This window comes from Electrophorus electricus, chromosome 14, assembly GCF_041902795.1.
Source record: "Electrophorus electricus isolate QZ-2024a chromosome 14, ASM4190279v1, whole genome shotgun sequence".
Lineage (NCBI taxonomy): Eukaryota > Metazoa > Chordata > Actinopteri > Gymnotiformes > Gymnotidae > Electrophorus > Electrophorus electricus.
Window position 1 is genome coordinate 17,568,412 of NC_137510.1, and position 26,506 is coordinate 17,594,917.

Sequence of the window (26,506 nt, forward strand, 5' to 3'; positions counted from 1 at the left end):
CAGTGCCACCATGGGCCCCAGACGAGGTGTCTGTTGGACTTTTAGAGGAGACAGCGGCAGCTCTCTGGAGCATCGCCCATCTGCAGCGTGCGCACGTCACACTCTGTCCCGGCACAGAGTCGATGAGCGCTGCACACGCACAATGAATAATAAATAAGTAATAACACCAGAAGAACAGGAGACAAGGCCTCCTCTTGAATACTGAGTGAACACTGCCATTCTCTCCTTTGTGAGTCCGACTTGGGCAGAACAGTGGGGCAGAATCAAAGCGCACAAGGTGCCTGCATCTCTCCTGGGAGCTTTGTTTTGTTTAGAATTTCATCAAAGTCTTATGAATCCAGTTGCCTGGCTAGCACTATATATGACGCCTCTGCCCAACAACCAACATAGAAGAGCATGCAGCAGAGTGCATGGTACAGGGAGGAACAGTTAGCAGAGTGCACGGTACAGGGAGGAACAGGAAGCAGAGTGCACGGTGCAGAGAGGAACAGGAAGCAGAGTGCACGGTGCAGGGAGGAACAGGAAGCAGAGTGCACGGTGCAGGGAGGAACAGGGACGTGTGTATCACACATTTGAACTTTCCACTATAGCAAAAGCACAAATGGAAAAAAAGGGGCTGGAAACTTCAAATTTACACAAAAACTTTACTAGACAGCATATTGTAGAATGGATATCAGTAACTTAGTAAACTGAACAGAACAGAGAGAGCGAGGAGAGATGTAGTAAGAGAAGGAAAGAGAAAGAGAAAGAGATAAAAGAAGATGGAGACAGGGAGAGTGGGAGAGTGAGTAAGAGTAAGAGAGCAGATGCCATTGAATTTTGGCGACACAACCTGGAGTGTGCTGTTCTTTTCCCCAGTGCGAGGCTCAGCTAAGCCCGACAGGCAGACTGGCAAATGATTTAGCAACACAGCCACTTCACTCTATAAACATCTCATTAAAATCAATTATGTCACTCCTGAATGAAATTAAAGCTAAATGCTTTAAAAGCTGCTTTTCCCTTGTGTCAGCCAATGTGAGCCCTACCCCTGACACATTCTCTTTTACGCCTTTCTCATTTTACGCCTCATTCTCACTTCCTCTCCCAGCCGGCAGTGAGAGGTTTAATAAATCTTCTTGCCTCTGATTGATTTCAACAGTTTTATGAATTGTTAAAATGCTGAAGCCTGAAGTGGCTGTTCTAGAGGTTCTTGGTTGTTAAGTGAAGCGTGGAAAAAGGATCCGAGTGTTGGGAAGAAGAGAGGTGCCCCCTGTCTTAGCTCAGCCCTGCTCCCAAGCCCAGCATGGCCTGCTGCAACAGCACCTTCCAGACAAAGCAGGAAGCAGAAGCTGACAACTGCATTCTCACACTGTGAAGGATGATGATCTCTCCATGGATGATGGCATATCCTCAGCCAGGTAGCCCACAGAACTGTAGAGCACCACACTGCAGAATTAAATCCAAACTCCACCTCCATGCCTACAATCCATACGTGTAGCTCATTTACAGGTAGGTAGAGAAGGATGGAGCAATTGTTCTGCTTGGGCATGGTGGCTATTTTAACATGGAAACTGTTGAATGTTAATGTTTGCTTGTAATATACAAAATTTCAGATTACAAAAGAATAAAGCAAATAATGACCTGCCAAACCCAAGTAGTGAATATTATTTCAGACCATGTAGTGAGGTAGGCTAGATGGTATTTGAACATAATCTTATGACTCACTTATAGGATCAGTTGTCAAGAACATCAAGATCGGTTAACTGATGCTAAAACTTTACTAATAAAAAAAGAATCTGTACAAAATAATTTTTGTTATAAGGAATGGTAAAAAAAAGATGTTAACAAATGAAACTGGTGCAGATATTCTGGCTAAGCTAAAGCAGGCATGTGTTTGAGGAGCATCTGCTCGTTCCATGGTCAGATGGCTTTGTCTTTCCTTTTTTTCTTCAGCTTTTGTGGGGTGGCTTTAGTGGCCTGTACTGGGGGTGTAGTACACGAGAGACTTTAGTACGATAAATGTGTGAAGTGTTACTTTTCTTTGTGAGGGGTTTTTTTTGTTGCTTTTTTTAAGGGAAATTAAAAAAATAATGTCAGTGCAATGATAAAAGTCTAAAGCCCCATGCTGGCAGGCATTTCAAAGACAAAGACATATTTATAATTTATTCAGCTAAAAAAAGCATACTAGAAATAGAAAAAAAAAACAACTTTGAGATGAATGAGGAATATGAATAAACCAGGAATTAGCAAAAGCATAAGTAATTTTCAATTATGAATTACGGTTATGCATATAGGAATAGCTAGTATAGAAAAACACTATAATACAATAAGACTTCACAAACCACCAAGGATAACTGAGAAGTACACATGTGCATGGATTGGTTTATCAGAAATAGGTGTGGGATATTTCAGCAAGGAGATAATGAGATGGCCGGGAGAAGTCAAAGATATCGGCCTGTGGTCTGGGAGTGGGGTTTCTTTAAGGACAGAGAGCCCAAAAATGCCTGTCTGTGTGGCATAGGGAACTACAGCCCCCTTTTCAACAATATGCATTTCAGGTTATGATACTATAAACTGGGCTACTATTCCCCTGACTCCGCAGGTAGCTCTGTGTAGGTTTAGCAAGGCTCAGTCTGTATAATTCTGCAGTATTTATTGGTGGAAAGGGGACCTGCACTGCTTGCTCACAGTCACACCACTTTGGCTCCTTTGATTGAAACATAAACAGCCTGAAAAAGTGGTGGAGCAGTAGGGAGCAACGGAACACTCCGGAACTCCACGGGTTTGGCAAAAACATCATTTCTCTCAGGCTCAGTAGAATTAATAAAAAAAATAAATTTTTGTTCTCAGCAACAAATCCCTTGCAGCCAGTCTGCTTTCATAGGTCAGATTAATCTGTGATACTGACCAAAATCATTAATGCAGAATTAATTTTGTTTCTTCGTTTGGTGACGTGACCTCCAGAAGACCATGTTGTTCTCTATCCAAATTTCCACATTATAGATAACGTCCATGTGTCAGCCTCTGGAATTTTCCTTCTGACTGCAATTAACGTTGGGATGGGGGAGGGGTGGGTGTCATGGCATGCTGTACACAGATTGATGAGCAACACTTTTTATCTTGAAGCAAGGAGCGATAAACAAATGAAATTATGTGCATTCAGATGATCCCCATAGCTCAAGTTGGAGAAATGTTAAATGTTGGAGAGAGAGAAAGAAATAGGGGGAGAGAGAGAGAATAAATGAGTGAGAGATAGAATATCTGTTTGCGCACCAAATGGTGCTGAAAGTTAATATTCCAGCCTGCTCTGTTCCATGTCCAAATGAGCTATCCTTGGAGGGCTACGGGTATCTCATCATCCCAGGTGATCAGCGAGTGATCATGTGACAGAGCTGCTGCAGTAGTGAGAGATTCCTGCGTGGACACAGTGAGAGCAGCTCAGCTCACAGACCAAGCTCTCCTTTCCTTAATCACACCTGACACCTGTGCTACCCAAATGTATTGAACGCCCCGCCCAAAGTGACTGGTTGATCAATAGTGTCCAGGCGTACACAAAAGAAGCCTTTCCATCGGGAGCTCTCAGCTCTTTGCACATCAGTGCTGCTGTCACCCATGGCATCACTGCTGCGAGCCCCTCTGCACAGAAGGGCCTGATTATAGGAATTGCAGATCATGTTTGTGTGTATGTGCATGTATGCATGCAAAAGTGTGCACACACTGTGATTTTTATAATCAGTGGAACAGAATTAAGGATACTTTCTGTCTTGATAGTACTGTTGAATATGGAATAATTTTTCATTTGTTTATACACTCAGTGGTCACAGAGGATAATTTAGTACAATAAAACAGTGTTCTAGCCTCTGGTGTTCTAGCTTGTTTCCTGCAAGATGTGGACTGCAATTAATTAGTAAAGAAAGATTCGCTCTTAACATTTCTGCATGTTTATTGTACTGCTAAAGAAAGCACATGTTGTAAACCAGAATCTCTACAGCTCAACTGCTCTACTGCTTAGGTGATTCCAATGCATTTTTCCCCTAATGTTAGCTTTAGGGAATACATTCTAGGCTCTCAAAACTGTTTGTAAAGACAAAATAGTTGAAAGACAACAGATAGTGAAAAAAGAAGGGTGAGAGAAGAGAATGACCCACAGAATGAGAGGAAGAGAAGAGAAGAGAAGAGAAGAGAAGAGAAGAGAAGAGAAGAGAAGAGAAGAGAAGAGAAATTTGTCATTTATCCCATCAATTAAGTTCATTACTGAGCTGGGTAGAAGCAGATTAAGACAGCAGTGGAGTGGATGATGATACATCTTGACAGGGTTATCTGTTATTTCAAGCTGTATTTGTGTGTGTGTGTGTGTGTGTGTGTGTGTGTGTGTGTGTGTGTGTGTGTGTGTGTGTGTGTGTGTGTGTGTGTGTGTGTTTAATGAGGTGTGATGTCTGCGCCTTAGGGCCACTGGTTCTCCTGGTTGGCTGATTAGAAAGTGCACACAGTTCTTAGGACCAGAGAGTGTAGAGTCTGTGTCTCTTCATTCTGTATTCTGTAATCTCAACTCTTACACACACAGAGATGTACATAAACACACACATACACAAATACATTCTTATGGTTCTGATATACAGACAAGAATGGCTCTACAGTCTTGTTAAATGGCGAAATAAGATATCGTACAAGATGACAGAGCTATGAAGCCCTTTCCTACACATCATCAAAGCTGTGTGACTGCCTCCCAGACCAGCAGCATACATCCCAATACCCCTTTCATTCCCTCCCATTTACATTTCCATCTTTACCAATCAGCTCCAATCCCCTTCAATCCTCAGCTCAAAGCCCAATAATAGAGAGGCCATTATTGATAAGTAAGTAAACTTTAATCAACGGCCTTTATTGGACTAAATGAATCATAAAATTGCTTAGGCTGTGGGTGTTACAGCGAGCTTCTCCACGGGTAACGAGTTCGTTATGGGGCCCTGGCTGCCTAGCAGGAGTGAAGGTGACAGCCAGAATGCTGCACTTACAAAATAATTCTCACTCACCTGTCAATCATCCACCTGTGTATAGGGAGTTGTCGTGCATGCTGGGATTTAGAGAAGATGCCAGGGGAGCCTCAAAATACTTTATTTTTCAGAAATGATTTAGAGTAAGTCTACCTTAACATATCAAAGGTGTTTATTATAAATAAGGCTTTTATTTTGTTGTGTTTTTTAGGGAGGGGGGTTGTTCCCACATAATGAGCTTGAGTACCTGAAAACACCAGTCTTAACATGAAGGAACATGTAAATAGGCAAGGACAGACAAGTTGCCTATATACGTCGAGCCAAAGTCTTCTACCCCAGGCTGCTGTTTGTTTGTCTGATTCTGCCTGAGGCAATCTTCCAGATGGAGCTTTACGCTCGTGTCTTTTGTGTTAACGAACACATTTGCTGCAATCTCTCCCATGGTCCCACTGTCTCTGCCACCTACTACATCCCTTGCGCCTCTTAACACACAAACGGCTGCCTTAAACCCGAAGCCGCTCAGTTTTTCACGAAGGAGCATGCCACCTGACGTCGTTAAGAAGTAGAGGAAAATGGAGAAGATGGGCACACCTCGCTATCAGGGTTCTAAAATGTTGTCACAAGAACAGCACTCAAATGGGAAGGAAATTGACTGTGTAAAATGTATTATTATGGGTGGCTTTCCTTTGTAATGACAATATGCTTTCGGTGCACCTCATCACCACGCTTGTCTGGGAGATGGTAGAGGGAAATGATCCCTGAAGAACTACAGTGATGGAGGGAGATGGAGTGGAGGGAATAAGTGTGGATGGCTGCAGGATGGGAGAGGTGAGGTAGTGCTGAACAGGTGCATGCGACTAAACAACACAAAGGGCTGACAATCAATCAGCTGTTCAGCACAGTCTTTTTGACAATGTGTGGGTGGAAAATTGGGAAACGTGAAAACGAATAAACCTTAACACCTAAAGACCATTAAATATATCCTTAGCATTGAGAAATAGATTCTCAACATTTACTTACCTATGCATACTTTTCTTTCTCGCAAACTCACACACACACACACACACACACACACACACACACACACAGACGCACACACACACACAGATGCACACACACAGATGCACACACACAGATGCACACACACATCAGTTTTTCTCAAGTATACTGTTATACTATAGTGTGATCCCTGTGATTATTTTCTTACATACATGCACTAACTGTGCGGCATACAGGCATGTTCTTCACCTCCTGCTGAAGAGCAGCTCAAGGTCAAACTCCCTCCCTCCCTGGATCTCTCCCAGCATGGTAATGGCACAACTCAACAAAGTGATCAGAACCCAGACTAATCCGTTCCAGGCACTTGCACAGGTCTGATAAAGCCCTTGGTCCTATGATGCTAGATAGTCCATGCTGCACTGAAACAAAGTCTTGCCAAAACAATAAAACCATGTCAAGTGAAACAATATGGCAGTCTGGAACTTCCCACTAGCCTAGAGTGAAGCATCTCTGCTGTATTGCACACCTGAGAGATCAGTTGCAGGAGGAGGGGTCTTTTAACAGGATGAGATGCAAGATTTTTTAAATCTATTTTCCAGTATATATTTACTCACTTTCATCCTAAGGCATTTTGCAAAGCAATGTAAGAACAAGGGCAGACTAATTGAAAACAATGATGCAAGGTTCAGTTGAAGAATGAAAAAGGGCTCAGGTGAAGGCCCACATTTCCTCAGGGTGTGTGGGGTGATGGAGCTGAGCCCCATCGGAAAATACTGTTGAATGCACGCTCAACAGCAGGCTTCTTCCCTCACACATGATCAAGGTGGAGATGAAGTAGCAGTGGACACTGTTACATGAGGAACAGAACAGCTGAGAAAAGGCTGTTTTACTCTGGTAACTGTGGAACTTACTTCCTGTTTACTATATTTAAAGACATGATACAAACAAAAGGCAAAACTAATGTACTTTTAACACCATTTCCTTTTAACCCAGTGTTATAAAAAAATTCTGAAGCTTTTAATAAACACTTTCAATACATGTCATGTCTATCTCAAGAGCCTCACAATACAAGCATGTAAAGCAGATAGGTCTAATTGCAAAGTCTAAAATATGAAATATATATCCAGTACATCAACATTTAGAAAAGCCTCTGACCTTAGTATTATGGGATGGTAAACTCCAGAGGCCTAAAGCAATATAGCAGCCTCTTTGAGTCACATCAAACATGATGAAGTGGAAGGAGGAAAAACAATTAGCTAAAAGGTCCCTGGGATCAGAAGGAATAATGAGAGTGAAATGGAGTGACAGGTTTAACAGGCAGGGATAATTTCGCATTGCCCTGCTTCCTGAGGGAAATCGGCCATTTAATTGAGTTTGCCAGTTCTTTGTTTGGCAAACAGGTCTAGGCCAGGCTAAGACTGGCACTATTTCTATTTATATTAACTACCCTAATTTTTAACATCTCTTCTTCTCTTTCCCATACAGCAGATCATTTATTCATTTGCATAAAACATCTGTTTGTACAAGGTTAGCCCCGTTGGCTCTATAGATGTCTCTCCCTTTATTACATAATGCCAGTAGGTTTAGAAGTGGATCACTGTTTCTTCTCAGACTCTATGTCCTTTCCCATTACAAAGCAGCATGTCGTTTCTCTCTGACTCCATTGTGGGCAAATGGAGTCTATGGTCTATGCAGAGAAAGGGAGGAGGGAGCGTTATTGTGAAACGGGTGAGCTACTGCCACCGTCTCTGTTCCAGCCAGGACTTGGAATAACCCAGAATTCAATGGAGTGTTAAATGGGAAATCGTCAGTTTTCTGCCACTACTTTAATGTCATTGCGCCCTCCATATGCACCCACATACACACAATGGGCCCAATGTTGTTCCAAGGGCCCTGGGTTATCTAATCTACCATGAGCATTTCACCGCTGTGTGTTTACAAAAGGCCATTGCATTTGGAATGTGGCTCCACTCTACCTCAGTACCAGAGACAAATACCTTCCCCCAGCAGGGGGAACTCCATTAGACATACAGATTCACCCACCCTCTTTTCCCAACCCACCCACCCACACACACACACACACACACACACACACACACACACACACACACACACACACACACAAACACAAACACACACAAATAGATGATCACACATCCACACAAGTACTCTCATAAATGCAGATAACTTGCAAATTCTCATTTCCCTCTTCTGTTGACACCATTTAACAACTCAGTCTTGTGTCATGGTTAAAGTTTTCATTTGATACAGTAGATATTTAATTGAAGTAGTATGGAGGTTTTTCTCCAAAATTTTGACATATTTCAAAAAAGTAAATTGCCCATTAGTGTACAAGAAAAGGGAAAAAATGTATTCTAAACAAATCCCTACCGCCAAAGAAAAAAGCCACAAAGACAAAAATAAATAAATAAATAGTCCTCTAGATCTCCACCAACTACGGTCAGGCTGTTAGCATGAGAGATAGCCTCCGGCTTGCCAAAACCTTTTCCATCACTGTATCGTCAGACTGCCTCTGCTCTTGTATCATCTAAAGACAGAGCAGGGAGCAAGAGATTTAGCTTGCTGTTAGCTCAAATAGTACAGGGAATTAAAAATAGTTTTTGTGAGAGATGTTCTGATAAAACCCACTACGTGGAAAGTCTCTTGGTATCTTTAGGTTGTGTCATTCCACGCATAGACATTGTGCTATGTCCTTGGGTGAATATGTTTGCATAATTTTCTCTGTCTCTTTCTCTCTCTCTCTCTCTCTCTCTCTCTATATATATATATATATATATATTGCTCATGCACACATTCAAGAACACATCTACACACACACACACACACACACACACACACACGCACAGATTATCTGCAAAACACTTATATAAGTGGTTCCCACTGAGTATTATTATTCCTGTAAGTGTCAGTAAATGGTTAATTTGCTTAAATTAATTCCTCTCATTATGAGGGTCTGTGCAATGAACAAAAAGTCGTGTTTGAAACAGAAGAAAATGGCATCTTTAAAAGAGGTATCTTTGATGATTCTGACTACATGATGCTGATTCAATTTACTTCCATTTACTTTTATGCTTCACAGAAGCACAACTGTACTCCTCTTTAGATGTGATTTCTTTTAGGTAAATCAGTCATTTTATCTTTGTAAGTTTTATTACATGGTACAATAATCGCTGTATTTAAACATGTACTGTGTTGTACACCATCCAAACCAAACCAGAATCATTGTAACCCAGATTTTAACCTTTAGCTCCATGTACTAAACCTAACACAGGAAGCAGAAAGCAATTCGAATCTCTCACACAGCTAGCCACACCACTCACTTAGGGAAGGGGTATGAAAAAGCCAAGTCCTTTTCTCCCTGAACCTGACATTTATCACTGCTGGTAAATGTTTTGAGCCATTTCTCTCACATAATGTGGCATTCACGATGAAAATAGTGGCGGGGGGGGGGGGGGGGGGGAGTAGATGGAGAGCAGGAGGTGTTGGAGGGTGGCAGGGGTTTGAGATTAAAAGCTTTTTCATACCCCAAAAGCAGGGGGAAAACATGCTCACACACCCCTGTCATTACAGGGAAATGATTTCATTTTAGAGTAATAGAACTGTGTGCCACTGTGATTTTTTTCAAATCATTTCATCACTGAGTACTGGAGAGATTAGCAGAGATGGCGCTGACGAGAGGAGCAAGTGCGACAGCATTCACAGAGGTGCTCTAAGCTATCTACAAATAAAGGCCTTGCATAAGAGCAGTGAAACGTGCCACCCGCAGGTGCTTGCTCAAGGTTCCCCTCTCCCACCTGGTTCTGGCATTATGTGCAGCCTCTTGTTTTCTTATTACTGAAACAGTCCCTATGCATGTTACAAAGATGTGTAACAAACACTGAGTTTCAGTTTCACCACTTATCATATGCATCAGGTGTTTAAGCCTTTTAGGTTCAGGTGAAACCAGAGAGATTCTGATTGGGAGAAATGTCAAATCCCCAGGACAGCAATGACTTCACACTGACTCTGCTCTGTATGCATTTTCACCTTTGAGCCTTGTGCTAAATCAAACCCACTTTGCTTTGTGCTATATAGTGGGGTCAAAGTAAGGGTAATTACATGGCATTCTCCATTCAAAACCACCAGTAGATGAGTAAAGGTCATGGAAAGGTCATTCATTCCTATGCAGCAGACATAAAAGTGGCATGTACCATCTATGAAAGCAGAGAAGGGGAGACTAACAGTGTCATAGCAGTGCCACAGACATCTACAGAACCCATTTACAATGGGAACTCAATTTTACTTTATAAACCTGGGTACTTAGGCACTGTTCCTCATCTCTGAGCAGTTATGACAGGCCAGTGAGGCATGCCTATGACAGGCCTATGAGGCCCCCCAACTTCCCACCAATACAGGAACTGTCCCCTTCCAGCTTTCCATTTGATCTCTCTCTGGGAGACATAAATGAGTTTTTAAGTCTTTAAGACTAGCTTTTCCAATTAAAAAGAGCCCTACTCTGTCAGGCATATAAATGGACATTCTTTTAAATTGTCTGCTTGCTTGCATAGGCAGCTGGGATTTGAATGGAGCCTTTACCAGAGTGCTTAACTAGCAGAACCCACAGCGGTGTGACTAAGACGCGGTGTCAGGAGGACTAATAGCCTTAAACACTCTGCTGCATCTGATGCTCTCCCTCCAACCCACATAATGAAGGAAAAAGAGGAATCTGCACTCTGGGAAATATGAACCACATTTCAAAGTGCATGTTAATGAAATGAAGATCATTTTAGCTTCAGCTGCTCAGTAATTTGTGTTTTTTTCCCCAATCTGCTCTATATCTCTATGAACAAGGATATTTCTTAGCCTACATTTCAGCCAATATAATCTGAAATTGATTTATCTCTGTTTCTTTGCTGTCTGTTTCAGTTTCAAATGTCACACTGGTCATGCAAAAGTGTGGCAGTAATGTAGACCAGCAGTCCGGCCATACAGATCGGCGATCCTCATGAGGACGCAGGCTCTGTCTGCCAATGTGTCATGCCCTCTCCTGCCCTGTGTGTCAGCTGCCAAGATCACTAAGGAACAGCACTCACTGAGTTGTAGTCAGTCAGGACAGGGACGGCTGTCTGCGTGCAGACGGAGAGGAAGGTGGACCTCCCGGGCCAGTCAGAAGCCGATCTAATGATATCTGACGGCAGAGAGTGAAGGGAGCTCAGGCACGCTCATTATCGACACCACGTCCTGTTCTCTCTCAGCAGCCGGCTCCTTCACTCCACCATTCTGACAATTAAGTGTCTAAAATAGGCCTTCTCGCTACTAAGCAACTGTTTCTTAGAAAGAGGACAGGAATGAAAACATCATTTGGCACTGAGACAGACTCTGGCTGTGAGACAGGATCTTTTCAAGTCGGTTTCAGAGGCAGAAAATGGAGGCAGGACAAAGAGCTGCTTGGTTTGGTGGCAGAGAGAGGGTGGTAGACACACACACACACACACACACACACACACACACCCAGAACAGATGTGATTGTAGCACAGCAAAACACAGCGGGTCCCAGGAGAGCATGCATGCGAAAGTCTGCTCCCTTGAGAGGCAGGAAAGAAAGGAAGGGAGGAATAACAGAGCATGAGAAGGGGGTAGCGTCACACGAGCTGTGCTCTGCTCCCAAAAGTCAACAGGATAGCTGCTGTCTGTGGGGTAACTCGTCTCCTGGGATACCTGCCTTTCCAGCTACCTGTGGGCAAGACTGTGGGGCAGAATCATTAATCGCAGCTTGCGCATCTGTTTGTGTGTTGTGTGATGCTCCAATCAGAAGAAAATGCAATAATGACCTGGCCCAGCCATGCTGACACCCTGTAATCTCTCTCTTCTGTTCATGCCATATTCTCACCTCAAAGAAACAGAGCTGTTTTAGTTGGGCTTCACAACAAGCTCAGGGTGTCAAAAAAGCACTCTGACCAAAAAAGCAATTGAGTCAAAGTCAGCCATTAAACACAGGGTGATCGTTTTTTGTTTTTTTTTCTACAGCAGTTGTAGGGTGGGTGTGCTCTAGCTGTGGGTCAGCCCCACAGCAAAACTCCTCAGCCCATGCCATGGGTCAGTCGTGCCACCCATGCCAGGCCGCGTTCCTGCCAGCCCAGCTGTTGCCGTAATGCTCCGTTAACAGTTGCAGCCAAATACCTCCCACAGCATGTGGGCAGGGCTACCGCCAAATCCCAGTCCCTCTGACAAGCCAGAGCCCCTTCAAGCAGGCACAGTGCAGCAGGCAAATGCACACAGCTTAAAGGGGCTTTGAGCACAGGGCAATAGTCAGGGTGGAGATTCCATTAGATGCCCCAGATCTGGAAGCAGAGGGAGCCATGGTGCAGTGGAGAGCCCCAGGCCAAGCACACCACTGCATGCTGTGCTCACCCACACAATGGGGGTGGGGGGTGGATTGGTTCAGGTACGTCTTCCCTTCAATTCAGAGTGAGCACAGCACAGATGGTGCAGATGCCACAGGCTCTCACTCTGAGGTCTGCAGGATTTTTCCTGAAAACTTGCTTGCGAAGTTGCTGTTGAAAACATGCTCAAGCCCTCTAGAGACTGTGATTAAACAGAGACTGTGTCCAATAGCACTGTGGAGGCGTCGGGATAAAGGAAGATAATAAGATCAGGGGATGGTAGAAGCAGTTAAAGCTGCCATCTGTTTTCATATAGCCAGTTTAGCTAAAGCTAAGGGAGATGGAAAGCTGGGGTTCAGATCCTGGGGACTTGTGGCAGGGTGAGCTTTCAGGGCAACTTGCCCCAATTGTGCTGAGGGTCACTGCTTGGCCTGCAGTACCCTGCCTGCTTCCCACCCAGCACTGCCATTCAGGCAAAGCTCCTGTGAGACACCGTGACAGACAGGTCCATCAACACAAGGCACTGAGCCAAGGGCTATAGAGCCTGGAAGGCAGGTCTATATCTGCTGCTTAATCTCACAGTACTTTTTACTCTTTCTCCTTCTCTCTCTCTCTCTCTCTCGCTCTCTCTCTCTCTCATACACACACACACATGCACACACACACACTATTTCTTTCCTTCTCTTTCCATCTTTGTCTCACTCTCTGCATACACAGCCACCCACTGCGCAAAATGCAAAAGTGAAAAACCTATTTTTTGACCACATTCTCACCACATTCACTTCAAAGATAAAAGCAGAAGTCTAATAATTAAGTGGTGAGAAAATGAAATCACATACTGAAAAGATGAGAAGCTTTGCAATGCCTTTCATTAATGTGAGATTAACAATTGTCAGTATTAACAATGGTCAATATTGCTTTGACCCTGACAACTAAAAAAAAAAAGAAACAAAAATCTCTCTCATTTTCTTACCTCTTCTAACAAAGATCCTCCACAAGGAGACAGGAGACTCCAGCCCTGACTGAGTGTTTTCTAAATCTCCTCAAGATTGGCTCTCTTAAAGTAAATCAGACAGAAGCTAAAGCAGTTAGTAAGGAGAGAAATTATGCTAATGAGCCTGCAGAGCTTGTTAGGTCATTTTCATTATACATGTTAAGACTCGACTTGGGGCAGGGTTTCTCCAAAGGAAGATTAATTATTGTACAGTGAGAAAAGGTGCAGAATTAGATTTCATAAGCCAGTGTACACAAACAACTGTTAGTAACAGCCTTATCAGGAAAAAAATCACAAGATTAAATGGTAAAGTCCCTCAGTCTTAAAGGCACAAATGAACAGCCTGCAGAATGTGAGATAATCCAGGCGTGCAGAGAGGAATAAACCCAAATAAATGAGAAATGTGCCACACCAAATGGGCAGATCATCTCATCAAAGTCTGCTTAAAATGCTTCACAGCAGGGAAGCACCCATTTCACAGTGTCACCTCGGAGCTCCAGACTCGTGGGGCACCAGGGCTCCTTTCCTGTGGCCACCACAAGCGGTGCTTCACTTTTTTTGTAATTAATTGTGTGCAAAAAAATTCCATTTCAAAATCCCTGACTCCTTGTTTTCGTCTAGTGGTGATTTCTCATGATCTGTGGTCCATAAATTACACTGTGGCAGGCCTGTACTTAGGCACACAAGGCCATAAATACAGTGAACAAATGAAGCTGTTAATCAAACGTTTACTGAACCTTTCACCATGTCAATATGCATTAGCCACTGACTGATTGCCATTTGTCTAATTAATCAGTCTCCACCTTCAAATGCACATGCCATTATTTCCTGATGAGCTGTCACATTGAAACCCCTGATGATGTAAATCTACTGCTGTTTTGATTCTAACAGAATAACCATGATGACAATGTCAACACAGACAGAAAGAGAAAGAGTTTTAAGTGGAATTGCCTTCTTTTTAACAGACATCTAAATAGTGATATATATTGTGTGTGTGTCTGTGTGTGCGCACATATGGGTGTTTGTGCGTACATGTGTCAACAAAAGGCTGAGTCAGTTAATCCATAGACAGTGCCATGAAATTGACTTGCAGAAATCTCCTCTGCAACATGTGATTTTGGTGTGTCTATTTGTGTCTCTGTAAGGAATTTGTTGTTTTATACATCATAACAAAAGCTCTGAATCAAACATATTTTCCCTCTTCATACAGACTTCCTCCATGGAGGTCAGGGACATTTCACCAACCACTCCAAACTGAGAGGTCACAAGTACAGTCCAAAGACATGTTGCTTTCTAACTTACAACAATTGTGTTGGCAGAATTCCTAACACTAGTGGACTCTATATCCAATTTCTTCCTCTGTTTACCCTTTATCTCTTTGTCTCTGGCGAGTTCACTGTTTGGCACCATTCCCAGATCAGAGAGGTAGTGTTGAGAGAAAGCTGTGGAGAAGCCATTACTGCCAGCAGGTTCAGAACTCAGCATAACCCTGGAGGTGGGCAGTTCAGGTCAACTGAGGAAGGCTGTGTCACATCTATTATCCAATAAAGACTACTACTATTTACTCAATTGATTTTCCTTAATGAGTGACATTTGTACTGAGGAAAAAAAAAATCCAAAAACCAATATCAGCACCACAGAGAAGAAATCTCACCGTCATAAAGCCATCTAATAGGCCAGAGTCAGGTTTGGGAGGAGCTTGGAGACGCTCCATGGACCATTTTTCAATGATGGAGGCCACCTGACTATTCTCCGTGTTTAAAATGCGGAACCCTGACATGTTGACGCCACTGTAGCGGTACGGCTCCACATCCAAAGCAAATAGGTCCTAAAAGGAAGAAGATACAGAACACACTATGCTGGGCTGGATAAAACACAAATGTGAGAATGCAGTTAATAAATAACAGATTGTGTTGCTATGTGAACTTGCATTTATATATGTCATTCTCTTTAAGCCTCTCACTCACTCGTTTGCTCATTCTCTCTCTCTCTCTCTCTCTCTCTCTCTTTCTCTCTCTCCCTCTCTCTCTCTCTTGCACACACACACACACACACACACACACACACACACACACACACACACGCAGACAGACATAGGGGCCTGACTGCAGTTAACAAAAGGAAATCTGGCAGAAAATGGACACTATATGTACCCTCTCCATGGCATGGTTGTTCACTCTGTTGGGTGAATTAAGCTCACAGCTCTGAGTTTTCTAGCTGCCATGCACTTTATTGGCAAAACTAATTACTGAAACTTCAGACATCTTCAGTTCCTCTCTTCTTTCTCTCTCTTAAATGTGCCTCTCCGTATGCATCTAAGTAATTTCTTTGGGTTTGCTTGCTTACACTGAATAAGAAATAAAATATGTTGTTTCACAGCAGGTACCTTTTACTAAGTATATTTTTTTCTTAATCAGTGCAAAATCAAGAGCAAAACTGGGGACTCTGAGGTTTTTAATTTGTTAGAAAATGGGCAGCAGAGAGAAAGGAGGAGCACATACTACTCACAGATGCATGTGAGATATGAGCTTAGTAAAAATGTAATTTTAATAATGTCTAAGTCCTAAAAATGGGCCAGGATGGAGAGAGAGGGAGACAGATGGAGAGAGAGAAGAGGAAGGGATAATACCGATTGAAGAAGAGGAGCAAGAGAGCACTTGTCAAAATCTCAGCAAGAGAAGAAGCCTCTGAACTAGGCCAAGGGCCATGGCATTTACACAAGGACAGTGTGAGCACAGCTCTCTCTCTCCCTCTTTGGAGAGAAATTAATAGCGCCATATTCTCCTCTCTTCAAATCAGCACTGTCAGTCATTTTCAAATCAAAGGTTATACAGCATAACATTAGCGCATTGCACTTTTTTCTAAGGCTTTGTTTTAGGGTTTATGAATAGTGATAAATATAAGTACAGATCCAAACAGGCATTCTCAAAATACTTAAAACACTATGAAACAAGAAAATGTCTGAACCTGTTTTTTTAGGCTAAAATTGCTAGTTTCCTGTAATTTCAGTCATATTCTTTTATTTTCATTGCTGTTTCAATCATTTTTAATTTAACTTAGATTTTGACATTTCATTTTTTTTATATTTAAAGCACAGTTGTTTTTTAAAATTTATGAAAAATAAATATTTCTACAAAGAAATGTTTTTATATTCTTTTTAATATTTTTTATATTCTAATCACCTTCCATTTTCCCGGTAAAACAACATTAAAAGGAGTGTTTTGAATTTTTATTTTTTTTTCCATAACCTTTTACAATTCTGTTGTATGGGCATAGACCCGAATAAATTGATTGACAGCCTCAGTATCAGCCTCAAAATTTAGAGGTTACTTTATGCACTCTGCACTGCCCAAGGTTGCCCAAATGTTGTTCAAATGTTGTACTGTAGTGCCCAATGCAGTGACCAGTGTTGCCCAAATAAAACTGAAACAGAAATATGATAATCACACACATATCACATTCCTGTTAATATAACATTTTGAGTAAGGAGGAAAAATATTGTGCAGACCCTTTAACTCTGGGTATCCTCTCTCTTTCTCTCTCTCTCTCTCTCTCACTATATATATATATATATATATATATATATATATATATATATATATATATATATATATATATATAAATAATTGTTTTTGTTATTATTATTATTTCTTATTTCTAAATAATGTTGTAATGAGGAAATCTTACCAGTGTGGTAAAAATATAGTGGTAGTACTCTGTCATCATTCCCATGGCAAGAGCCTGAGAGAGAGAAAGGCAGACAGTGAGACATTGGGAGAAAGACAGATAGGTTATATAAATATAACAGACAAAAACACATGCATTTATATAACAGAATTTGAAACAGATGTTTCACTTAACATCAACACACTGAGAGGAAGATGGGGATAATGTGCAGTTCTTCCGACAGTGTGGCCTCAGACCACAGTGGAGTTTGATACGGCACTGTGCCATAGCCCCCAGTCTGAGTGCAGATTCCTCCCAGTCCACCCAAGCCCCTCGCAATGGCAAGAGTTAGCAAGACCAAACAGTATTCCAGTACACTTCCAAATGGTGGTGATGTAGTACGTAAGGTATGAGTGTTGATTTCCTATTCTCTGCCAGAGGGTAGTGGGGACTGAGTAATCTAGCAATACAGCAGATGGGATTTGATTTGGCTCTTCTTCCATATGTCTCCATAATGATAACGAGCTCTCAGGTTGACTCTCTAACCCAAACTTGCATACTGCTAGCATCCCTCAAAGACTGAAAGATGAGTCAATCCATAACACTAATTAGTTTGGGGGCCAAGCTGTTTTGTGGTGGAACAGTACAGCGACCATTGTCAAGCTTGAGTGTTGATCTAATTCATGCACTCACTCCTGCATGTCAGTGGCTGCATGAAACATTCAGGAGGCTCCACTCACAACAAGCAGCTGGCCAGAGCAGCTCATCTGCCAGTGGGCTAGTGTGCCAGTGGGCTAGTGCACAAGCGGACTGGTGTGCAGTTGGAATAGTGTGCAAGTAGTCTAGTGCATGAGTAAGATCGTGTGCCAGTGGGATAGGGTGCTTGTGGGCTAGTGCACCCTTGGAACAGTGCACCAGCTGGCTAACACTGTGCTCCTGTGCCCATTCTCACATGGACAGAGCCTGCCACTACGATCAGTGCAATTCTGGCATGCGATAGAGAGGACGGCCATCCACTGGTCTGGCCCCATGCCATGCAGCAAGCAGGTGAGTGGCGCAGAAGGCAGGGACTTGCTGAGCACTGAACAGATTATGAATCACAGATTATTATTGTAGCAGGGAAGTGGAGAGGGCAATCCCTATGGCTGGGTGTCAGGGCAGTAATTACAGCTGTGTGTAAGCAGACTAAGCATCCAGGTGGACTGGAAGGCCTCCATGAACAATCTGCATCTTAGTAAAGTAAATGTTCTCGGACCAATAAAGAAGCAGCACTCGCACTGATGGAGAGGTGAACACTGGTACCATACTGCATATGTGGACGTTACTATGCTCTTAGTCAGCCAATGAATCTCAATATTCATTCAAACCTGGTGTTCAGCACATTACACATCACACAGCTAATGCACTGCCACACTCACAAAACCTCTCACACTACACAACATGGTGATTAAAGAACTTTTCCACAGTCTTGTATCTTTTAGAAAATTAAATTTTATATTATATTTCGAGAGCATCAGGAGCTTACAGCAATAACAAAACTGTCCTCAAAATAGCGCAGTTTGGAAAAGGAATAAAAATCATTTTAATCATGTATGTGTTTACAACCAAGATTATAAAGCTAGTTACTTAACTTGCTCAAATGACCTTAAATAATTTAATAATACATTAATTACATTATGGACTTTGATCATTTAGTACTCGAATCAAACTGATATAACTACAAGCATCCTTTCTCTTGCCTCTCCTGTACCATATGGCTATGGGACAGTGGTTGGGCAGTCTAAGAATATTTGATAGTCGCATAAATTAAAAATAAATAAATAAATGCAGAATAGCCCTGAATTGGCTAACTTTGTAAAAACACTGCTTAGCTGTGCATACTCTTGACTGTAGCATGTGCCATCTGGAGCTAGGATCTCAGATAACACAACTGGCCACGTTCTCAGTTAAACAGCCGGATGGTACACTCCTACTTCTCCTCCTACTACTATGGTGCTTTCCTAGTCAATTCAGTGAATGCCCACTGCACTGTCCTGCGTTCATGCTGTATGGCCAGCTGTGCTATGTGCCTCACAGGAGGAAAGTCTTGGGCTACACCCAATCTCACACTGATCATGAGGTCATATAAAAAGGGAAGGATGTACAATAGGGACCAGTAATTAGGAAAGAAAGCCAAAAACATACATAATTAAATTGGAGTTTTTAGATGAAGCCAGACTGCTATCTCATTATTTACCATTAGAGAAACACATCACAGAGCACTAATGATGAGAACACTTCACCTTCATTACCAATCTTCTGAAAATGATTAGAAGTTTTTGAGGCAGGGTGAGTCATGCTCTCTTTAATATTTGATAATGCTGTAAGCCAGAGAATCATCATAGTTTCATTTGGAGACTTTGAACTATTAAAACGTGCATGATGAAACTTCAGAAAATGTTATTGCATGTCATCACATATACAAATCATTGCATTAAGTCTCTTGAAAAAAAACATTTTCCATGTTTGTAACCTGGAGTCTCACCTGTTTAAGAATGCCAGCAGCCATCTCATGGCCACAGTCAAAAATCACATGGAATTCTTTTCCTCGCTTCATCTCCTTAAGGAGTGGTTTAGCGTCCTTCGTTTCTGCTGGCAGCTGACGGATTTTTAACCGGATGTTGTAACGAGAGGGTGCCTTAATGAGCTCCTGTAACCGAATCAGACCTGAAAGAATGTGAGACAAAAAGAGAGCAAATCATTAGTACATTTTACAAACACAAAAACACAAGGTCTGAGAGAGAGAAATAAAACTTTAAAAAAAAACAAAAAACACAACAAAATAGGCACAATTCTCTGGAAATACAAAACATAATTTTGACTCAGCTGCAGTGCAAATCCCATTTCACTGCACACACTACAAGTATGTATCCAGGATAAGTAAAGTTATACCGTGCGCTCATTTGATTCCCTTGGTTTTAATTAGGAGAAGATAAGGAAGCCCCATGAATAGATGTCTAATATCAGTCTAATTTTAATGAAATCTAGCTCTCTGAACATGTCACACTGTTTTCTTCCCTCCCTCTGTCTTTCACTTTCACTGTCCCTTTCCCTCTCTCTCCCTATTTTTCTCATGCGCTATCTCTCTCTCTGACTCTCTCTATCTCTCTCTGTCACTGTCTGCTCCTCCCCTTTTGCACTCCTGTACTCAATGCTGCCTTACTCTGGTAAAGTAGAGCTTAGAGCTTCTGGCCTGCACATACACTGCACCCTTCCTATCAATCAAGTGTCATTCCCAACTGCAGTGTGAAGACCGGCATAATTCAGCCCAGGGGGGCTTCATAAACCTTTCAGATTCATCCAGCAAGGAGCCTTGTTATCAGCAGGACAACTGGAGATAGCTGGACTGCCCTAAAACATGCAGTCACACTTGCTTATTTTACATCATGGAGCATTTCATTTCACAAGAGGCATCTTTCCAGCATCAGAGTGTGAGCTTGGCTTCTGGGGTAGTTCAAGACTAGATAACTATGAAGGTCACCCAACACAGAAGAATATCGCTGATATATTTCGTCCCTCCACAAAAGCCTAGAACCAAGAGATTCAATAGCATCTCATGTCATCCTGCTGAAATGCTTTGCTTTTGTTTATACCTGATACGTGTACCTGACAAGTATGCCAGATTGTGGCATGTCCTTTTCTATAAAGCCATGGTGATGTCATGGCATGGCCCCCATCTCCTAGATTCCTCCCCATTTGTGTGTGTGTCTGTCCATTGTCACGCCCCTGCTTTGTTAATTGTCCATGTCACACCTGTTTGTAGTTATGTTCCTTGTCAACACATGTAATTAAATCCCTATTGTTCTGCTGTCTGGTTTCGGTGTTTAACCATGTGTTTATCACATAGCGTAAGTTAGCACAAGTATCGCTTAATGTAGATGGTCATTGCATTGTTGCAGTTTTCTTAATCTTACTCTGTTCATCGTGTTGTTATTTTCGGTTTGTGTCTGTCATGTTAATAATGATCAGTTTAGCTAAGGAGACTTGTCTCAGCATCCCACTCCCTCGACATGACCATTACAGGTGACTTAAATTAAAACAGATTTTGTTTTTAGTTACTGCTGAACATCCAAAGAAATTCCAGATCTCCATGTGCCTCCATATCACAAAAATATTCTAATTCAAGTAATATTTTTGTGATAGTGAAAATCACAGATTTTCAAACACTTTATTTGCCAACACTCTCTAATGCTGTGTCAGACAAATGCTGTGTGAGATACAAAGAGTTGCACCCAGTGTGACTGCTGGGACCACGGGCCTTGCAATTGGTTAGCAAACCTATCTCTGACAGCTCCATCTGCTCCCATTCACTTCCATCATCAGTTTTTGTTTATCTGTTTATCTCTGCCTCTTGAGCTGTCATCCTGTCATGACTGCTGATCTTGTGTGCCCTCGCTCTGTAACACAGGGCATGGGCATGTCCATGGCCAACATGGCAGGAGCAGAGAAGAAAAAGAGCAACTTTCAGATCTGATCTGTACTGAGTGTGTCCAATGTGTGTCCAATGCTTCCTGAGTCCTCCTCCACCCCTTTATTAACTCATGAATATTTCACCCAATCACAGCAATTATTAAAAGCCCCATCTGGGAGTTTGCTCCTAAGCATGGCCTACATTGGCCCAGGATAAATATCTGTGAAGAGGCTACATCACTCGTGTGCTCCCTGCTACAAGTCTCTGACAGAGTGGTCATTACTCCCAAGCACTCTGGTGGCTCTCCAGAGGAGCTACACCAACCACATCAAAGGTGTGAGATGAACAGCACTTCCTCCAGGACTCAGTGGTGCAGAGATGCACACTGGGATGCTGGAGGCGCACGGAGACCTGGCCGGTGACTTAGAGAGCTCCAGACAAGCAGGTCAAGGTTAATGTAGCCCTTGCTGCATGGGTGGGCTTATTTATGTTCAATTAAACATGCTTAACAAATTGCAGATGGATTAAAACAAGTTTCCGGTCAAAAGTTTTAATAGCCAGCGTGAAAGGCAGACACATTGCACTCTGCAGGAATTACACACATGCTTCGATGCAGTCAGTAGGTAATATCTCTGTCTCCTCTCTACACTCAGCAAGGGGGGACAGGGGAATGTGCAGTGCAGACAGATGAGGGGGAGGTGAGGACTTCCAGCTCACCGCACAGCCTTCTGAACCTGCCTGGAACAGTGAGTACAATCACCACTCCTTTAGTGAGGCTAAAAGAACATCTGTGTCCTGCCATCATGCCTGGCGTGTCCTTAAACATGCCATCAAAGTCACCAATGCCATGCCAGAATAACCATAAGGTACGGTCTTCGTAAAATAAAACATCAGACATCTTATTAGACTATCTTATCACCAGAGTAAGAATGTTTTCCAAGGACATTTTGTTTTATTTAGACCTTTTAGTGGTAACTAAAATTGGCATCATTTTACCACCTACATAATCACACTGATTCAAAACACATTTTTTTCAGGCCTGCATTTACAAAAACAGTATAAATACCAATTGTGAATCTTTATTATAATGTCATTAAGAGTATTTGTGAAAATAGCTCTCAAAGATGAAATTACCAAAGCACTTATTAGGTCACGAATGTAGAAGTCTTAAATTATCATGCCACTTAGGAAAGATGGCAATGTGACTTTCTAAAGAATCTTGTGAATGCTGGGTGAACATATGATGGCCTAGCTCCTTCATTACTGCGAATGAGGCTGCTGGTTTGGTGCACTCTCACAGATCAAATTGAAACAGATTACCGAAGGGGTCTTGGGGGAAGCAGCTTTGCACTCCAGCAGTACTTGTCTCTATTCGGGTTCTCCGAACCTGAAGTGTGTTTCAACGGCTTGGTTTCAGTCAGCACACACATACTCACGTCAATGTGCACACGCACACACACACAGACACACACACAGACACACACACACACACACACACACACACACACACACACACACACACACACACCAACCAACACACATTGCACTGACACTCAGGAACATCATGTTACACTCAGATGGTCACAATTTGTCTGTGTCATTATTAATACTTTATTTATTAATTGTACTGAGTACTTTATTCATGAAAATGTGTCACATGAAATGTTTATTTTTACATATATACATGAACCATGTTCATTTGTGTAGTTAACTACAATTTTGAATAGCTCTACATCTGGTACTACATTATACTGCAGTTGCTCACCTGGAATATATATATATATATATATATATATATATATATATATATATATATATATGTCTATCTATGTATCTATGCAAACACACACACACACACACACACACACACACACACACACACGTGTGTGTGTGCATAGATAGATAGATAGATAGATAGATAGATAGATAGATAGATAGATAGATAGATAGATAGATAGATAGATAGATAGATAGATAGATAGATAAAATCTCCAAATCATCCCAGAGAAATTTGCCCAGGTTTATATTGCTACATCTCCATTATGACAATAGCTACATAATCAAGCTCTGCCCTCACTGAACATAGCCTCTAGTCTGCCATCTATATTGACCTTTAAACTAATGCAATTAAAAAAACCAAAAAACATATGGGTCAAGCACACCCCCATAAAGGAATTACATGCTTTGGGCACACAGTAAATTACCTTTCTGCTGAGGAGAGAAGTACACTGCAATGCTGTTTATACAGCCATTTCCATTTTATTGTTCTGGCCTATAGTTATATGCACCGCAGCCTTCCTCTCAGAGGCTCTCTTAGCTAAATTAATTTTTTTAATTTTTTTTAGAAAAACAAATTTTAAGCCATGTCAAATGCAATTGCTGTTCTGAGACTCATGACCTTTGGTTCCATTCTGGCTATTACCCTTCGTTTACCCACCTCTGAGGATGTTGTCATGGAGATGGGCTCATATACTTGGTTTGAGGAGCTAAACTGTCCTTCTCACCTGTCGCCAGGGAGAGAGGAGAAGAAAGAAAGGCATGGGTTGGAAAGGTTCCATCTCCTTCAGCCTCCATTCTTCCTGTATGCCCGCTTGCCCGCACACACAACTTCAGAAAGGGTGCATGGATGATTGAGTGATGAGATGGCGGGCCGTGGCCACCACCACACTAGTATCTTCACTGCCACTCGGCCTCTGCCATTAAAAAGTCGAGCTGTCAGAGCCATATCATTATGGCTATTGATTTTCTTGTTTGTCTGTTTGCTCATGTTGAACCATTATGCTCCAATGATCTATTAATTTAGCAGTAAACGTGAAAGGAACTGAGCTCATTTATAAAGCTGAATTAGTGGTGCCCTCAGCACCGAAACAAGCCAACCACATCCTTATTGCTTTGTCTTTAACAGTCCATAAGGAGCTTCTGTTTTAGAGTGCACCTGCACATCTGGCCCTTGTTTGGGGCCTCCAAATGGGTCCTGCTCCAGTTTCCACCTCTGTGACAGAAAATCAAGGCCCTATTAACCCCTGTGAAATGCAGCCATGTCCATTCACCCCTTAATTAATCCAAGTATCGAGAAACACAGGGATCAATTCTGCCTTGAAGTTCCGACAAGTCTAGGAGACCTCGGTGCCTACAGCCAACACAAGAGCCACAGGCAACTCGACCTTGCATTTGCACTCTTATACACAGCTGAGAGAGGCTGCCTGGAGGGCTGTAGAATGCTGTGGTGCTAAACAAGTGGACCTATTGTAGAGGATGCAAGAAAGAAGTTGCATCACGCTGCACAGCAGCTGAAGACTAAATGCTGTGGAAAGTGGCGAGAGAGCTTCAATGAACGCTCTGGGAAATCTGGCAGAATGTCCCATTTGCTGGCTACTGAGTTGAACCCTGGCATATGGCATATGTACCCTGACCACTGAGGTGCTTTCTGCCTGCTGTTCTAACAGGGACCATCAGCCTGGGGCCTTGGCTGCACTGTACACCAGACGGAGACCCGAGGGAATTGCTCAGGAAGAAAGTCAAGCTGCAGGCAGCTGCAAGTGAACGTATGCTTAAGGGACAGCAGAGTGCACCATACACTGTGGGTGCAAAGGGGGGGTTCTCACCTGTGCTGTCGTCGTACACCACGGTGACCATCCTCCACTTGAAGAAGTGCACCAGGTCTAGGATGGCCCTGCTGAGGGAGGAGAAGTCTGGGTAGAGGCTGACGTAGAATGAGTCACGGTTGTCTGAAACTTGGTGCTTCCACTTGGTCTGAATGTGTGGCACCCCCAGAGCATTGCAGATGGACTGAACCGCATTGGCTGAAGAGCTGTGAGAGGGGCCGAAAATGGCTGCCACCCCCAGGGAGAGTTGGTCACAGGCTAAAGAGGGAATACAACACTTTAAAAAACACTTCATTAATCAATCATTAAATATGTTATGGTAGGAAATATACTAATTTGATAATAAGCAGTGACAAAACTTTAAATATGGAATGAGTCCTCTTTTATAAGACAAAGTATGCTACAACAATTATTGCTCTGTTGTAATCAAGAAACATAGCAGGAGGAAAATCTCAATTACAATGGCAATAGCTAATGGTGTGTATAATCAAGAAGAGAGAATTCAGATGTTTTGGTAGTGTCGAAATGACAGATGATTTCAGCAAGTGATCCTGTCTCAGGGGTATTGGTAGCTTTCAGCATTACTGCCACTAACTCATTACCTAAAACTAATCAATTCTCTCTGTTTATGCACCAGCTGGCCAGCAATGTTTCCCCTGGTTAATTGCAATTATTCTAAAACTCAAACGTCTGCTCAAACAGCATTTTATTTTGAACACATATGGCTTTGCAGACACATCAACCCATATCATTTACGAGTTAGCTAGAATTTGAGTGTCATACCCTTTCTGGAAGCCTCAAAACTGTCATGGATGTTTATCCTTTGGATGTCGTATGTGAGTGTTGTGTTTGGCAGTAGAGTTCTGTTTCTGTTGATTGTATTTAAAGCAAACTTAAAGGCTAGTTCTTCAGCACCTGACGGACCAGTTTCAATAGATTCGAATATTCCCCCTAGAAGAAAGAGAGAGAAAGCAAAAATTAGGATAATTTCCAAATTTATCTATAACATCATATTATCATGCATGAATTATATTTTTGTTGAACAACATGCATATTGCAATACATGCCTGTAATGACTCTCATAAGCTTAAGGACTTTAAGTTCGATCATAAAGTAGTACAGCTTTGATAGAAGAATAACCTCGCAAATTGTCACAAAAAAAAATAAAATAAAATAAATATATATATATATATATATATATATATATATATATATATATATATATATATATATATATATAGATATATATATATGTAGTCCTTAAGCAGTATGGTTTAAGGGAGCTGACTACACCACAATCATCATCTTGTGAACTCTTTTGACAGGTACTAGATGAATTAATGCTGGCGGTGTAGGGAAGGGGGGAACTCTTCGATCGATGTGCTCTGATTGGCCGGCAGCTCAATCAATCAAGTCCTGTGGGAGCAGTGAGGCAC

General features: G+C 42.1%; 1 protein-coding gene across 4 annotated transcripts in view; it reads right to left on the bottom strand.

Annotated features, from left to right (window-relative positions):
• Window positions 1-26,506, bottom strand: part of grik2 (glutamate receptor, ionotropic, kainate 2) — a 120,899-nt gene that overhangs the window by 56,594 nt on the left and 37,799 nt on the right. For 3 of the 4 annotated variants that reach the window (XM_027015447.3, XM_027015464.3, XM_081696219.1), the window contains exons 3-7: window positions 25,854-26,021; window positions 25,071-25,328; window positions 19,540-19,721; window positions 17,037-17,090; window positions 15,004-15,177 (exon numbers count right to left, since the gene is read on the bottom strand). In XM_027015447.3, coding sequence (XP_026871248.1) covers window positions 15,004-15,177; window positions 17,037-17,090; window positions 19,540-19,721; window positions 25,071-25,328; window positions 25,854-26,021 — 836 coding nt within the window. The remainder of the gene's footprint in view (window positions 1-15,003; window positions 15,178-17,036; window positions 17,091-19,539; window positions 19,722-25,070; window positions 25,329-25,853; window positions 26,022-26,506) is intronic. The other variant, XM_081696218.1, reaches the window with a different exon arrangement.